At 40.4% G+C, this 16,537-nt stretch overlaps 1 protein-coding gene across 1 annotated transcript in view; it reads right to left on the minus strand.

The window, feature by feature from the left end:
- Positions 1-16,537, minus strand: part of UGP2 (UDP-glucose pyrophosphorylase 2) — a 49,196-nt gene that overhangs the window by 7,801 nt on the left and 24,858 nt on the right. The window contains exons 4-8 of the mRNA XM_019516596.1: positions 6,524-6,709; positions 4,786-4,919; positions 3,759-4,056; positions 1,794-1,991; positions 1,336-1,578 (exon numbers count right to left, since the gene is read on the minus strand). Of these exons, the coding sequence (XP_019372141.1) occupies positions 1,336-1,578; positions 1,794-1,991; positions 3,759-4,056; positions 4,786-4,919; positions 6,524-6,709 (1,059 nt within the window). The remainder of the gene's footprint in view (positions 1-1,335; positions 1,579-1,793; positions 1,992-3,758; positions 4,057-4,785; positions 4,920-6,523; positions 6,710-16,537) is intronic.

The following is a 16,537-nucleotide window of genomic DNA, read 5'->3' on the forward strand; positions in this document are numbered from 1 at the left end:
CCTCCTCTGCCCAATCCGCTGTTTTCTGCTACCTTCCCTTTTCCCTACCAAACCAATCTGCCATGTGCCACGCATTGGATCTAGCCCTTCCAGACGTGGGCAAAAAGTAAACTTACAGCAGTGTGACTTGTGCTACAATCTGGTTTTAGATTAGAGTAATAGCAGTGAATGCTGTGTAGGGGAGAGACTTTAAACCAGGAGCAGGCAATTATTTTGGGTGGAGGGCCTCTTACTGAGTTTTGGCAAGCCATTGAGGGGGACAGGATGAGACGGCAGGGGCAGAACAATATTAGCTTTCTAATTTTTTAGGGGCCCCGCAGGCTGGATAGAATGGCCTGGTGGGCCTTATCTTGCCCACCCCTGCTTTAAACTGAACTCTAGAATGAGCAAAATCCCATTTAGCCTTTCTTCAGGTGAAACAAAGGATGATGTAGCATGAAATAACTAGCAAATAGGAATATACAAATGGTTAAAGCTACTTACCTGTAAAAATGCAGTGACCTGAAGAAGAGAGATTTACACCTAAAAAGTTTGGCCAACATTTTACTCAACTAGACAATTAATCCAATAAAAGATATCACTGAAACTCACACCTCTCATATTTCTGGAACCATACAGCTACAGCAACCCGATCACAACACAGAAGATGTTGACATTTACAATGGACAATCCATAACAGCCAGACTGCACTTAAACCCCTACTTCCTCAGCTTATGCAAAAAATATATCCACAGGGGACTCCCATCTACAACCCCTGGCATGATGCACTCAACTTCAAATGTGTGACAACTACACCAGAGACCTTGAGACAAACTGAGAAACAAGCTTCACTTAACCTGTTCCAAAAGATATCAACTTAAATGGGTGGAGTAAGCATGTGTCCTGTTTTAAGAGGGAAACCTGACAAGAACCACTTCATGCCCAACTGCCTGTCCAGCATCTCTCCCAACTATATAGATAAAAGATACTACTAAAAACCCTTGTGCCTCATACAGCAGCCACTCAGCTTAAGGTATCCCTCCATACCTTTTGTGAATCGAGTCCAGCAAGGGATGCTTTGGAGTTCAAAAAGGTTGAGAACCTCTCAAAGTAACTCAACCCATTTAACTACTGATAGATTGCTATTTGCGGTTCTGTCTGAGAATTTTATTGCTAAATATTTTAATTTCATCTGGTTTTATAATTCATTTGCATTAACTGTAAGCCACCCTAAGCTGTTTTTTGTTTGCTTTTTTTTTTTTTAGTGATGGTGGCATACAGATGAAATCAAATAAATGCGCAGAGCATTTCATTTTCTACATCCCTTAAACAAACGGTGTAGCTTTAGGAGTTTACCTTGGTGAAAGAGCTTCCCAGTTTGACCAGAGGTACAGTTGGAAATTCACGTTTCTCACTCATTGTTAGGGATCCAGCATTAAGACTATACAGGTTGGACATCACAAGCAAGAGATCCGATGTTGTCTTGACTGGCAGAAAACGGCTGCGAGGTACATTTATGCCCAGAGAATTTTCAAAACTTTTAACAGCAGCACCAACTGCGGTTTCCAACTGAATAATATTTAAGCCTCCATCCAAAGTCTGAAAGAGAAAGTTGTACCATGAACATGGCCAGGAGACTAGGAGATGCTCATGATCAGATCTGCATAGTCCAAAAACCGATGCTCCATTTTAAAAGGAAGCAGCACTGTAGAATATGACATTCAGGAAACAGTAGAAGTTCGAGACAGTTAGATGTACATGAACAGTTCTGTACAATCTCAGATGCTCTCTGAAAATTCTTCCAACCTACTTACCTTTGGGTTCACAATGATCTCCATATCAATGGCATTCTGCTCTTGCAATCGTTTAACTGCAGACAGAGAAATCCACAAGTTGTTTGTATTGAATATTTTGAATTTTGACACAGATTTGAATTCATCAACATGTGGTTTTGGGACCTGAGCTATTTCTACCAGTCTCAGTTTATTTTCATACTGTGTGAGCGTGCCACCCTGCAAGAGGCAAAACAAGTTTAAGTACATACAACTGCAAGGATTTTTTTTTAAGTCTATAAACCTACTGCTCAGACACCATTTGAACTCTGACCCATGTTTGCCCCCACACTGTAATATCAAAGTAACTAAATCTTGTATACAAACTTATAGTACAAACTGGCGAGAACATTCACGTGTTTAAACACTCACACTGCCCATGATACTGGCATAGGGGAAGAACTTTCTAACAGCATGTATCCACTGCTTATTCTACTAATAGTTAATAGGTGACTCCTAGATTGCAGTAATTTTCAGGTGTGTTTAGGGGTATGGACAGCTAACTCTTACAAAGTGCTTTTAGTTTGTAACACCTCAATAACATATAGACACACGACTGCCTCTCAGCTAAAAGCATCATGGTGATGTGCTTCAGTTATCCCCAATTCACATAGGGTCATTTCTATAGTGCTATGAGCTAGCCTGAAGTATATCAACTTTGTGCATCATCTGTCCACTCAATTTATAGTGCTTAAAGCTCTATAAACATTTTATCTGTCTGCACTAGATCTCTTGGGAGTCTTTGGAAATTTTACTCTGCTTAAAAATCACCCTTGGCGTGAGATGCAAAACGGAACAATGGGCGACTGCTAGCTTGCATTGTAGGATCTAGTTTAAACACTCCCCACAGAAGGAAATAATGGTTGAAGCAAAGCTATTCCAGTCAGCTGGATATTTCCAGCAACATAGCAATTGCTACAATAGCAATATCACCCTCTTGTCCTTAAAGAGCCATGGATATCAGAAAGTCCTATCCTTAAACCCTCAAACACAAGGAAATGCAATGCAAGGCAGATACTTGATAACAGTGTTAAATAAATCTGGGACAAGCAGTGTTCTCCCCCCATGGTTAAAGAACATGGGACAAGGCTATTGCATGACCGGGTGCAGAACCAGTTTGGGACATGTAGTAAACATTCCTAGCACAAAGATCTCTCAAATTGTTTTATAACTGACCCCTGACTATGCAAAGACCCAGGCTTGACCCACACTCTACAAGCTATTGGTTAGGGCAGGAGCCTAATTCAAGGTTAGAATTTTAACATATGCTGTATTTTTAAATAAGACTATGCAAGTAATTCAGGCAGATCTAAAGCAGCAATGAAAACATTGTTCTTACTGTGTGGTTCTCCACTTTCACCAGACTAAGGCTCCCATCTAACATAGAAAAGGCAGGGTAGTTGTGCCCTGAGACTGAAAACTTGTGGGGCCCATACAGTAGGACACACAAGGTGGGAGCTGTCTGTGATATGTGCACAGAGGTTATCAGACCTTGGACTAAAACACTTCTTGCTGTATCACTTTTAAAGTTAGCCATAGAACTGCCGACTGCTTTGCAACTGACTGCGAAGCTTGCAACTCTTAAAGCTGTTTCTGGTGGTATGCAAATTATAGCTAGATTCAGGGGTGTCAAATTCACTAGAATCCATGGGCTGGATGAGCGGCATAGGGCAGGTCTGCAGACTGGATCAGACCTAAAGTCTGAGCCTAGGCACCCATCTGCAGTACATGGGGCTGGGGCCAGTGCACACTGCATGCAGCACACGAGCCATCCAGGACATGCCACATGTGGTGTGCAGGTCTAGTCCAAGATCCACAGATAACACAGGCCAAATGATAGGACTTTGTGGGCCAGATCTTTGACATCCCTGGCTTAAGATATTAACGTAGGAGAGAAATTAAAACAATTTAAAATGGATGATCCAAGTTAGACAAATTTCTACTTACCTTTACATCTGCTCTGGTTTTATTGGTGACCTCCATGACAAATTCACACCGTTTTCCATTCGGTGGGTTCATCAGATGGTTAAGAATATAAAGATCCACAGTTGCACCCAAGTTATCGATATTAGACACAAATATGTACTCCTTCCCCTCTCCGATCAGAGTATCCAGCAGGCCAGAATTATAGAAACTGGCATAGATGTCACCATGCCCTGGGGGATACCATGCCTCTGTACTCTCTCCTGAATAAGATACATCCTTGGCTATTGGCAGCAGAGTCTCCTTATTAATTCTTGGATACCTACAAAACAACAAATTTCATTAGACCTTATCCAAGGTCAGGCTGGTACAGAGCATAAAGTACAAAACACAGTGTAATGACAACATAGCCACCTGGGATACTCCAGATTTGGTATGCTTTAAAGTTATAAGACTTCCAAGGCTAGTTAATTAGATGCTCAAAACCTGGAAGCGTCTGTGCTCCCAGCTGGTACCTGGACTAGAAACTAAGATGCTGTCTACTTTGGCATTCATATTTAATTCAGCAGGAACTTTAGAAAGCCACACTCGACACAGTCTGAAGCAACACAGCCTTCCTCTTCCACACGGGCTCAGAACATACAATATGCCATTGCAGGAAACTGGTAATCAACTGAAGAACAAACTCTAAAATCCCACAACCCCCTTAAGACAAAATTTATTCTTGGCAAGAAGGTCAGGTTACAAGTCACTCCATGACCTTTCCACCCTACTACAACCAACCTCAACCCTTTGGCCCCCAAGGACAAGTTACGAGAACAAGCCCCCACAATTTTTGTATTCCACTGAAAATTCTTTCCCCAAAAGTCAGATTTTTCACATTTTGCTTTTATGAAATATTCTGACTGTTCTTGGGCCTCCTCAGTTGTTAAAGCTCCAAAAAGTTTGAGCATGAAAGTAAGGTATTACAATGAAGGCCAAATAATAAAGAGTTTCCTAAAAAAGCCTTGATTGTTTTTGACTCCAAGACAGGAGAAAGATTCTCCAATACCTGCTTTGATTGAAAGTATAGATTTTCACACGGCTATGGCTGTATTTCTGCAAGATTTTCTTTGTGTCTTCATCAGTATTGAAGGAGTTCATTAGAACAAGAGGAACAGATGTGTTGTAGGTTTTGTTTAGATGCTGCAGGAGGGAAAAAGGACATTCAGCAAGAATTACTAGCTTTTAGTTTTTGCAATCTAGAATCTCAAGTTTTCACTTTTTTCATTCGTTATTCCCAATCTGTTTTTAAAAGTTGGAGGGAAAGATTGCTTTTATTTATTGCCAATTGTTTTGATAACTGGAAAGCTGTCTTTGTAACTACAAAAAAAAAGTTATGATCAACACAATTATTGGAGGTCTAAAACTTATATATGGGGGGAGGAGGAGGTCAAGACTACAATTCTGTTAATTACCCAATTTTAAGTAGCTATTACACACAAGTCATAAAAGTACACCCTGCTTTATCTTGGATAATCATATCCAGAATATTGTGCTCCCCCCTCTCTAAAAAGTTCTTTTCAGAAGTCCTCATGCCCTTATCTCTACCTTGATCAGCAATTTAGAGCTTTCACAATTAGACCTCTAAGTAGGTCCTTTAAAAATATATTATAATTTTCCACCCACAGTTATTGCTTTCAAGCTTCTCTGCAGATCCATGGCATGAACAACATCAAGAGTATGGAGCAGTTACAATGTTCCAGTATTTGCTATTCAAAAAGCATCTACGAACAGCTAAAACATGAGAGAGATTTTCTCATGTAGAAAGAGCCAGAAAACCCACTGAAAGAATTCTGGAAAAGACTTTTGCTCCAAGTACTGTTCACTCACTCAATTTCTTATTAGTATTGCATTGAAAAAAGTATGGGCACATGATCACTTTCTTTAGCTTACTGCAAGAGCTGGGCTCTATTAAAATAACTTTTAGCAAAACAAGCAATTAAAAATGACAAGCCTTGTTTTGTAATATCGGCCTCTTGCTACAGATATTATAACAGCTTATATTAAGTGCAGCTTCTCTATCTACAGTGAGCAGCTATTAGGAAGTCAACTTTCCAGACCCATGTGTATCTAAGAAACAAATAGGAAACACCAGACAGGATCTTAGTTGTTGCATGCCCTACGTTTCAGTGAAGAAATTGAAGTGTTTACCTTCACACAAGACTACTGGAATGACCTGCCTATGGGAGGACTCACAACAATGGTGTTTTGGAAGTGCCAGCTGAACAGCGTAGGTTGCAGGCCTGCTTGCTACCGTGGAAAAATCTAACAAAGCTATTGGCAGAGGTGTTCAAGTACTTCCTGTGCTTGAACAGGAAGTATTTGAACTATTTCATCCACCCAAATGTGCCACATTTTAACTGTTACCCTCTCTTTTTGGTGCAGTTCTCCACATCCCCAGTACAGCTGGGGAAACCCCATCTCCCCTCCACTGGCATTTCTACTCAAGGACATTACAGGACCCCCTTCCATCCGTTAATGAAGGTGGCAGTCCATTTGGACCCAGCATCCACAGGCTCCACTAACACCAAGAACAGATCAGTGATCCAGTTCTAGTTCCCTGCTTAGGCAGACAAAACAATCCCACACAGCTGGCCAGTTTCTTCTTTTAAAGGAATCCCAGATTTGTCAGAAGACACACTCTAATACTAGCAAGAATCTCAGATTTATATAAGCAGTACAGTAATCTCTAACCCATTAGTCTCACTTTGTAGCCTTTGTTGGAACAGCACAAGAGTGTTACGCACCTCAATCTGCTGAACTGTCAGGTCCAAGAAGGTATTCTCATTCCGCACCCCAATAAGACTCTTGGGGCCTTTACAGCCCATGCTGGTGCCCAAGCCTCCATTAAGTTTCACAACAACCAGTTTGTTCAAGACCGATGCAATGTTATCAGGCAGCCCTCGGGCCTTTATCTTCTCATAGGGCTGAATCTGTAAGAAAGCAGCAATTACAGAAAAAGCAAATAAAACATTGTCAGAAGTGGCTGATATGGCTTAAGCCTGCCCCCAACTAGTATCTTTAGGCAGCTCTCAGTGACCCTACCCTGCCAAAGAGATGTCACTATAAGTTCCTGCAACTCAAAAGGTCAACAGTTGAGTTCTGAACTGCTCTTTGTTGAGACTCTCAAGCTTTTAACTGAAAGGAAGTGGCCTTCACCCATAAGCCATATCCACTCAAAACTGCTAATTAGCTTTGTGGGCAACAAATACCCACACTCGTTTATTTGCAAAGTGTGACTCTGAAGTGCTTAGTAGATCATAAGCATGTTTAAAAAAATAGAAAGAAAAAAGTCCTTGCCTGAAAAGCTTATAGTGTACAGCTTGCGATAAACCAGCTCTCTTCTTGGAAAAATGTATTTTTAATTGACCTGTCTACAGCGTTATCAATTTTATTTAAATGATGATACTCCTTCACTTCCCAATCCTAGACCACAGAGGGTATGGAATAGGTGTGAACAGATGTAGGGAACAGACCAAGCAAACATTCCATACTCACCATGATCTTTCCTCAGGTCTGCAGGAGGCAAGACCCCTCTTGCAAGCCTTTTAAACAAATCCAAGCCACCCGCCCACTGACAAGTCTCCCACTTGAAGTGTCTCTCTACAAGAAAGCAGATTAGCTTTCCTTTGTAGAAGTCCTCTGACTTTTTGCACTTCAGTCACGAGAGCTAACACCTCTGGCAAAATTTCAATAAATTCCAAGTCAGTCTTTAAACAAGCTAACGAAAGTAATCCTCCTCCTCACTGGTAGATGGCAAAGTGGAAAAAATGAAGTTCAAATCTCAACCCCTCTATTTGCAAGGTGCCCCATCCAATTGGCAGCAAACTTTACAGAGAAGGTCTACCTCGACAGTAGATATAACCTATACATTTTAAAGTCAACAAGACTTTTTCTGGACTTCGAAGTGGAATACAAAACAGGTTTTACAATGGAAACTGCTGCTACTTTGATTAGCAAGAGCCTCCTCTCAAACCCATAACACCAAAATCAAGGTAATGTTAAAGTAACAGCGATGAATCAAGAACTACTAGACCAAACCAAATAAGGCTGCATAATGTCTTTTTTACTCCTTTCTTCAAAATGTCTTTTAGAAGTTTAAACACACTATAACCAAATTTCTGATGTTTGAAAAAAAAATGCAAGATGTGTAGCATGAACAGTACTGAATTTATTTCAGTTTTGGTCAAAAGAACGTGCTTGGTCTGCACCAAAGTTACAATCAGTATAATCTGAAAAAGTTTAGAACTTCATGATTGCTTTGGCTGACCCAGAGATAAGAAGAAAAAAGAAGCCTATGCTACAGGGGAACAAAAAAGTCCTACTCCTAGCTGGATATGGAAAAAAACCCACTGTATTGCCAAACAATGAATGCCACAGGTGGCAGGTTAGGAGGACTCTCTTACATTACTAGAATTACACCTCCTGTGTAATCAGAAAGGACATATGGTAAATGTTCTATAAAAAAATGATATCTTTTTCTTAGTTTAGTTATTGTGCAACACAAACAGTTTGAGGGCCATGATGCAATAAACTGAAGTAACTCCACTATTTTATTACCTCCCCTACAAGCAAAATGTTTGCTCAGATTCAAGTAACTAAGTCTGATTTAACATTCTTTTGAGGACAAATCTCTGCTCCCAAAATGTTTCAGTGTGAAGGCTGGATATTTGTGTTTAAATATCCATAGCACTTCACTGGAAGAATCTGGCATTTCTGATCAATTTTACCTTAAACAGGGGACATTTTAGAATCATGTTACCAAAGCCAGAAGATACAGTGTACAGTCCAAGACAAAGTGCCATATGACAGCAACAGGAAACAGAAGAGTGTTATCTACTTAATGGGTATGTTTTGAAACATAGCTCTGATATAAAACTGAATTACAAAGTTAAGCACAAATAAACAGCAAGGCTACCTATTACCTCTTGGAAAAGCCTGATTCTGCCACTAGTGGGACTTTTTTTTTTTTTTGCAAAAACTTGCTATAGGCCCTGCATGTGGGCTTTTTCATAAATTGCTGGAGAAGAAACACTGTGAAAAGGCATGTGTCCCATAAACCACACTCTTCTATGCAGAAAAAGGGAGGCAAAAAGAATCAGGCCTCAGTGGTAACCCTGCTGAAAAAATAAGCCAGCCCACATAGAACCTACTTTTAAAAAACCTGATTGGGTAAGTTTTTCCTGCGTCTTGCCTATCGAAGTGCAAGCTAGAGAAAACAGCATGGGAGTACCTGCAGCATATACATGTAGACCTGCTGTCATCACCCCACAAATAAAACTTTTACCTCTGATGCTACTAATACAAAGAAAGACAAAATGAATCTTCAACAAGATTCCTCTAGATTCTAAATTTAATATCAGTATTTCAGGAGCTCTGCTCCATGATTCTGTTTAAGTAGAGATTTAAAATATTATCATCTCAGGATCTTACATCAAGTTGTAAACTATTTACACACAGATTTTACATATACACCTTAAACAAACCAACAAATTGATTTAGTCTTCCCAGCAAGAACGTTATAAAGCTGAACACTCAAACCAGTCCATTTAAAAATAAAATAGTAATAAAAAAACAAAAAACCAAAAAGACTTTACAACTGTGCCAGGGCAGCTTTTCAACCTAGTTACAGCATCCTGATTTATATGACTATAAACTAGGATTTATCATATACCACTATAATAAATAACATACTCTAAACTGTACAGAAGTTGTAAGACTATATTAAGCCAGAGAAATAAACCCAATCTTGTACTATTTTGATCCAACAGCAGGTTTAATATAGAAATCTACTGCCATTAGTGTCTTTGTGCCAAAGTTAAAGATTATAAAAAGTCCCCAAAATGTATCAAAAAAGGCAGACAAATGCATTAAACCTACAAAGCAGACAAAGTATTTTGAATGCTCTAATTTGCATACAAATCAATACATGTTACTGGCTATTAGACAGCGACATCACCACCTACATCATGCCGATAATACTAGCTGAAGAAACAGGCAGTGAACTTTCAGAGAAAGAGCAATGGCTATGCTTTCCCAACATACATATGCAATGCCACACCAAATTGGATTTTAATAAAGACTGTGTTATCCAAGATTGCTTCTACAGCACCAAATAAAAGCCAGTAAAAGGCTCTAATGCTGCCCTTTCTTTAAATGGCAAGATGTAAAAAGCAGGCTCAAAGCAGCACGAGATCTTCTGACCAAGCTTTTACTTTCCTTTTCCCTCTTCAGAAATAGCCAAGGAAGGATAGCAAGATACAGACTGACATTCATCTATGAACAGCTTGGCTTCCTTCATCCCACAACTCCTACCATTCAGGCCTTTTCCATGAACAGTAGTTGGCAGGGTGCATGCCTTCCCACTCAGTGAGACTTGTGGAGAACTCCACAAGAAATTAGAGGTCCTGAATTTAAGCTCTCTCCTCCCACAAATGGAGCACACTATAATCCTACACCAGCATCCTATGATCAAGTTTACAGCAGGGAGTCATATGACAGAAGTATGGATTGTCAATCTAATTGTAGAAAGTATTATTGCTAACATTTATGCTTATTTGTCTTTATCCTAGTCAACAAGAGGAACTCATGTATTGGCATTCAACTTTCATATATCCATGAAAAAAACAAGCATATGTTGGACTTACACTAAGCTATATGGTAAATCAATCTCTGCACGCATTTTTCCTCGTCCTAAGCTAGCACCAAACTCTTAACACGCCTTGGTGCTCAGAGTAAAAGCATACCAGAAAGGCACGACTTAATGAAAATTCAATTTGATGCCAGCAAACATGTACTCTGTACCAGGGCCTCCCTAGTACAAAATGTGTGCGTCTTTCAGCTTGCCAAGTCTCTGGAATGCACTGTTTAAGATGAGAAACTGGTTTACAAGATATGGATGAATACATGCAACTTTACTGATGAACATGCAATAAACAAGTCTGTTATAAATACTGGGGCTTTGTATGGGTGTTCTGGGCTTGCTCCACTGAAAGTGTCATTGCAAAGTCTGTAAGGTTGGGAACTTATACATGCCATAACCAAACAATGTGGGCTTGCTCAGACTGGCTTCCTGGACTTTCTCTTTACAGTCACCAGAATTTACAATTTACAATGGACTGTCACCAGAATTTATCCTGGGTTCCAATACTGCTCAACTACATACACTGACACCAAGACAACCAAAGCAAGGAAAAGGTTACTAAATCTCAGCAGCTAAGTTCAAAATTCTGAGTCAAATTTCTCTGAAGACTTAGATCCAAGAACATTAAAAATAAAAAAGGATCATTTCAAACTGCCTGTATAAGCAGTTTATGCTCTACAGTTAACAGTGCAGTCCTTCATCAGCAGAGGCATAACTGGCAACCCTTACTTTATTCAACTAAAGCTAAGACAGAACAAGCCTTCAAGTCTGAAGTGTTGCTTTATTTAAAGCCTGTACAAAAAAATCCAATTTTTTCTGGGAAAGAGACATGCAGAGTTTTTAAATAAGTCTGAAGTTTAATTTTAAAAATGCTAGTTTTAGAGAAGTTTGAGTATATGGATTATGTTACACTGCTTAGACTGCCAACTACTTACAGCTGATGCTAGAAGAGATGCAAAAACAAGCATAGAACCAGTGGAATGCTATATCAAATCAACTGCGATATTTTAAAAACAAAATTGCGCATGTCTCTTGTAAAACAAATGGAAGTGACCTGCCAATACTCCATGTGGAAAGGTGTGACATTGCATGGATTAACAGTTTTATCTAACTGGGTAGTTGAGTGTCAGCAAACCAAAGTCACGTGTTGAACTATCTTCAAATGCCTTGCTTTAGGCTGAGGTGGGGTGTCAGCATAAGACAGACAGACAGACAGACAGACAGACAAGTGTTCAATTCAATTAAGATAACAATACCATCCTGTGGAGCAGAAACGTGGCTGTTAAGATCATCCAAGAGAAAAAATAAGACAGCTGTAAAAGCCAGGAGTTATGATGAATCTCAACATTCAACAATACAATTAGGTCACAAAGGAGGAGGTACTCCAGTGATTCTCAAAAGACTGAAAGCGAAGTCAATTACAATAATAGGCCCCAGTTCATTAGGCAGAAGAACGTACACTCCTACAGAAGGTCTTCAGAGCGTAAGTGGAAGAAAACAGAGTGCATAAAAGGAGGATAAAAGACATGATTCTTAGAGATTTAAGGAGCTCAAGACGGGATGATATTCAGATCTGGGGAGTAACCCAGTCAGTCCCCCTCCTGCACAAATACCCTTGCGTTTGCTTGCAAGCGACATCAGAAGGCTCCTTTCTTTCTCCTGCCAAGAGATGTTTATATTACTACACCTACGTGAGACAGGGCTTCCCATTCTCTGCCATCCTGAGGAGGAGGATTACATGAGAACTGCGGTTTAAAACTGCCAGATGTTTCAGTCACTTCTACAGAAAGGATGGTTCATTCCACTTATCAAAATCCAAAGAGGGCCCAGAATGGAGGGAGCCACAGGAGATTATCTTTGTACGGCATTAGGAAATTCTCTCAAGCTGAGCAGGGAATTGCCAAAGAAATGGACCAAGGCTGACAAAGCTACAGAGGTATGTTCAGACTTCAGTCAAGTAGGCAGCATAAGGTCATTGCAAGGATCTTTGTTACAAGCAGATTTTCGGAACGTTAATGTGCCACACCAGACAGAATGAAAATCTGATACCTGATGGCAGTCCCTCTGTACTATTTCAAACCATATCTATTCAGGAATACCATCTGCTTGCAGCAAGTTTATTCTATCCACAGTCCACTGACTATGCTATAGTTTTCAAAAGGAAGCACAAAGAATAAATGGAAGAAGCAGGGCACAGGATATGGCACTTCAGTGTGTGCAGGATACATCTGAATAAACTACAGAAGGTAGAAAACACTGCAGGTTACAAGTATTTGTCAGAAAGGCATAAATAACTGATGCAGCATAAGAGGCCATTATGTAGGGCAGCGGTCTCCAAACTTTTTTGATCGCGCACCCCTATCAGTAAAAAATTTGAGCACGCACCCCCAATATATGTATATTTATAGAAATAGAAATTCTAACATTTTCTTCCTGCACCCCAATGGATCGTCTTGTGCACCCCACTTTGGAGACCACTGATGTAGGGAAGTAGAAATGCCACCAAGAACAGTGATCAGCCTTCTTAGGCTACAGGCTGATCTGACCCAGTACAGGTCAGCAGCAGGCAGTAGGACCCGGCTGCCACTTTAGCCTCAGTCGCACAGGAAAAATGACTGCAGCTGAAGCCCCCTGCTGCCAAAGCCTCACATCCGGGGTGAATCAAACAGCCCAGGGGGCTGAATCTGGCCCATAGGGCATAGGTTGCCAACCCCCGGACGAGAGAAGAGCTTTCCTGTTCTGAACATGCATTTAGAAGAGGTGATAATGCCCTTTGCAAGATGCACGCCCTTTGCAAGCCCTGATCAAACTGGTTGCCATCTAAAACTACCATTATCCTGGTTGTGCCTGAAAACTTTACAATTAAAGAACTTTTTTTTGCAAAAATCTTGTTTGTCTAATGAAAGATATCATCTCTACTATGAGTCCTGATCACCTTTTACTCTAGACCAATACAACTACAACCTGGATACCTGACATATCCATCAAGTCATCCTACCAACCTCATCACTAAAACTTGACCTCAAAAAGGTCAACTCAGAGATCAGTTACCCAAGCACCACAGGCTGTTTAGGAACCTGAAAAGGCACATGAAAGTGCTATAAGTATAGCTTTAATCTAAAAAGTGTTGAAATGGCTATTTTTCAGTTTTAGTGTAGCTTATAAGCAAGTAAAACAAAAAGATCCATCTTAACCTATTTTGTTAAATGGTAGGGACTCTGCTCATATACAGTAGTAAACCTTAAAAAATCTTTTCGCAATCATGTAAGATATCATTACGTCTCATCTACATAATGAACAGAGCTAATCAACAAGTTTAAAGGATAACTGCACTATCCATGTCTGCTCAGCAGTGGCATCACTAAAATGGAAAGTTGGGTGGAATTAGTAAAGACCAAACATCTGATGTTACAGCTAATCATTTATACTGCAAATGACCCACCTAGGACTATGCCCCTGCTTCCATCACTGCCTATTAGCCAAAGAGCACAATTTTAGTTTTTAAAAATCACATATATTTCTTTGAAATCTTGACAGTCTAGCACTACAAAAAAGGACTACCATAATACTGACCACTAGAACATAAAAAAAGAATTTACTTTCTGTACAAATAGCTTTTAAATGTGAAATTCAGAACATGTGGAAGTTAGCTCTTTCCTTAATAAAGTGTTAAATCCTGGCCTCAATGGAGCAAACAATTACTCCCAGGCACTCCACCTAGGATGTAAAGCATAGGCCAACAGAAGCTATGAGAAGGACAACTTAAAACTTTAAATCACCTGACCTTCCCAGACATTTCAGCATAACAGAAAATGTGCATGTGCTTGGGGGAGGAGGGCAGGTAAGCAGGGGAAATGCTTTGAGAACAGGCACCAACCCTAAAGAGAGACTTATTCACATGTTTAACTAAAATCCTTGGATCTATGTAGGATTGGGGTCCAAGACACTGGCACATCTGGCCTGTCCTTCAACAGTTCTACTCGGGCTTGGGAGATCACTGAATCCAACATCCCATCACCTTATGAAGGAAACAGATCTGCTAAGGAGCTTATATTTTAAACACTGGACTTGAAAAACAAAGTGATGATAGAGACCTACTTCAACAGAAAGGATGGGAAGGACATGGCTAACAGAAATATAATGACCAAGCTATTCACTAAGATACATGTTGTGCAAGGTGAGAGTTTGGGATTAGAACTGGTTTAAAAAAAAAAAAAAAAGTACTTTTTTTTGGTAGGCACCACTGCAGAAGCAAGTTTGTAGGAAGTATTTGAAAGAGCCAAGGCTGACATTTGACTACTTGATTTTAGAAGTAAGTTCTAAGTTCAAGGGGAGATAAGAAGGCATGGGAGGTATTTGAGAGACCAACAAAAGCAGTTTCCTTATAATGGGCTCATATACAGAAACAATACCCAGGCTCATCAACAGGCATAAAAGACTTTGGAAGAATTTTACAAACAAAGTCGTGTTAAAAAACTCAATTTTGCAGAACTACTCAATTAATCTACTACATCAGATGCACACTTAAGAACTTCCTTGTTCTCAACCATGCAAAAAAAGTTGCACATGGGCACCAGTACCTGATAGTGGTTCTTTTTCTTCATTACATGACTTACTGAGATTAAACCAAGTAGCATGCAGGGTGGAGAGCCTTCTTATTCAGTCATGCCCTACACCTATGGAAATCCTCATATTCAGACAGCCTTCCTCCACATCCAGATCATGCCAACTGTTTGTTACCTTTGCTTCCCATGGGCATTTTTACACAAGCAAGTGCTGGGCGCTTTGAAAAGTGCCTGGTGCTGCAACACTTACAGTTGTGTAAGTGGCAAAATGTGCATCACTGCTGAAACAGTGGCAGCAGCGCACTGTTGAACTAAAACGCATTGAAGGTGTTTTAGTTCAAAAGTGTACCGCTGCCATTTTCTGCACACTGATGCACATTTTGCTGCTTATACGACTGCATGGGGTATGCACAGCACAGTTCACATCAGCTGGCGCGTGGAACAGACTTGATTAATCGAGTCCACTCCAAAGCAGCGGATCTCTGGTGCATCACAGGATTAAAAGGTATGTGTATAAATGCCCCATGTGGATTCACAACAGCAAGACCAGACCTCAACACTATTTATGCAAATCCCTTGTGGTAGGTCATCCAACAAGATCTCACTTGCAGATTGAGCAAACATACTGCTGCATTCTGAATATGCAGGGTTATATCACACCAACTAATATTTACTGGTCATTATTTTGGCTCCTTACAAAAATGGCAAGCTGACTTTAAATACCCACCTTTCTTTAGGGCCTATCACAGAAAAAGTGAACAGAGCTACAAGTTTTATTATGTCAATCTGAGCTGAGAACTTCCACTGTCATTTGCCCACCCATCAGTATCAGTTACTTAATCCCTGCTCTCCACGCTTTTAATATCTCCTCAGTTTTGTTGGGGTTCATGATAAAAGCCATCATTCATGTACTTCCATTATTGATTAGTTTTGATTGAAGCAGGAGGAGTTTTTTCAACAGACCTTACAACGACAGGATGAGAGCCATGGTGCTCTTTAGCCTGGAAAAGCACAGGCTCAGGGGTGCTCTGACGGCCACCTATAAGTTTATCAGGGGTGGCCACCTGGATCTGGGGGAATGTTTCTTCACCAGAGCACCCCAAGGGATGACAAGGTCAAACGGTCATAAACTACTGCAAGACCATTTCAGGCTGGACATAAGGAAGAAGTTCTTTACTGTCCAAGCCGCCAAGGTCTGGAATAGCCTGTCATGGGAGGTAGTTCAAGCACCTACTTTGAACACCTTCAAGAGAAAATTGGATGCTTATCTTGCTGGGATCCTATGACCCCAGCTGACTTCCTGCCCTTGGGGTGGGGGGCTGGACTCAATGATCTTCCAAGGTCCCTTCCAGCCCTAATGTCTATGAAATCTATGAACATATGAATGTACCATGATGTACCATCCCAAACATTTCGGTGGGAAGAAAAGCCGTGTCTGCTGCCCAAATCTTGGACACTAAGTGCAAGTTTAGGGTTCTGGTCCTATACATTACATCTCCACCAGAAAGCAGCTCTCATTGAGATGATTCTTGCACAGAGTTCAAAATGTACAC

Source organism: Gavialis gangeticus, unplaced genomic scaffold, assembly GCF_001723915.1.
Source record: "Gavialis gangeticus isolate Ggan-Ray unplaced genomic scaffold, GavGan_comp1, whole genome shotgun sequence".
Lineage (NCBI taxonomy): Eukaryota > Metazoa > Chordata > Crocodylia > Gavialidae > Gavialis > Gavialis gangeticus.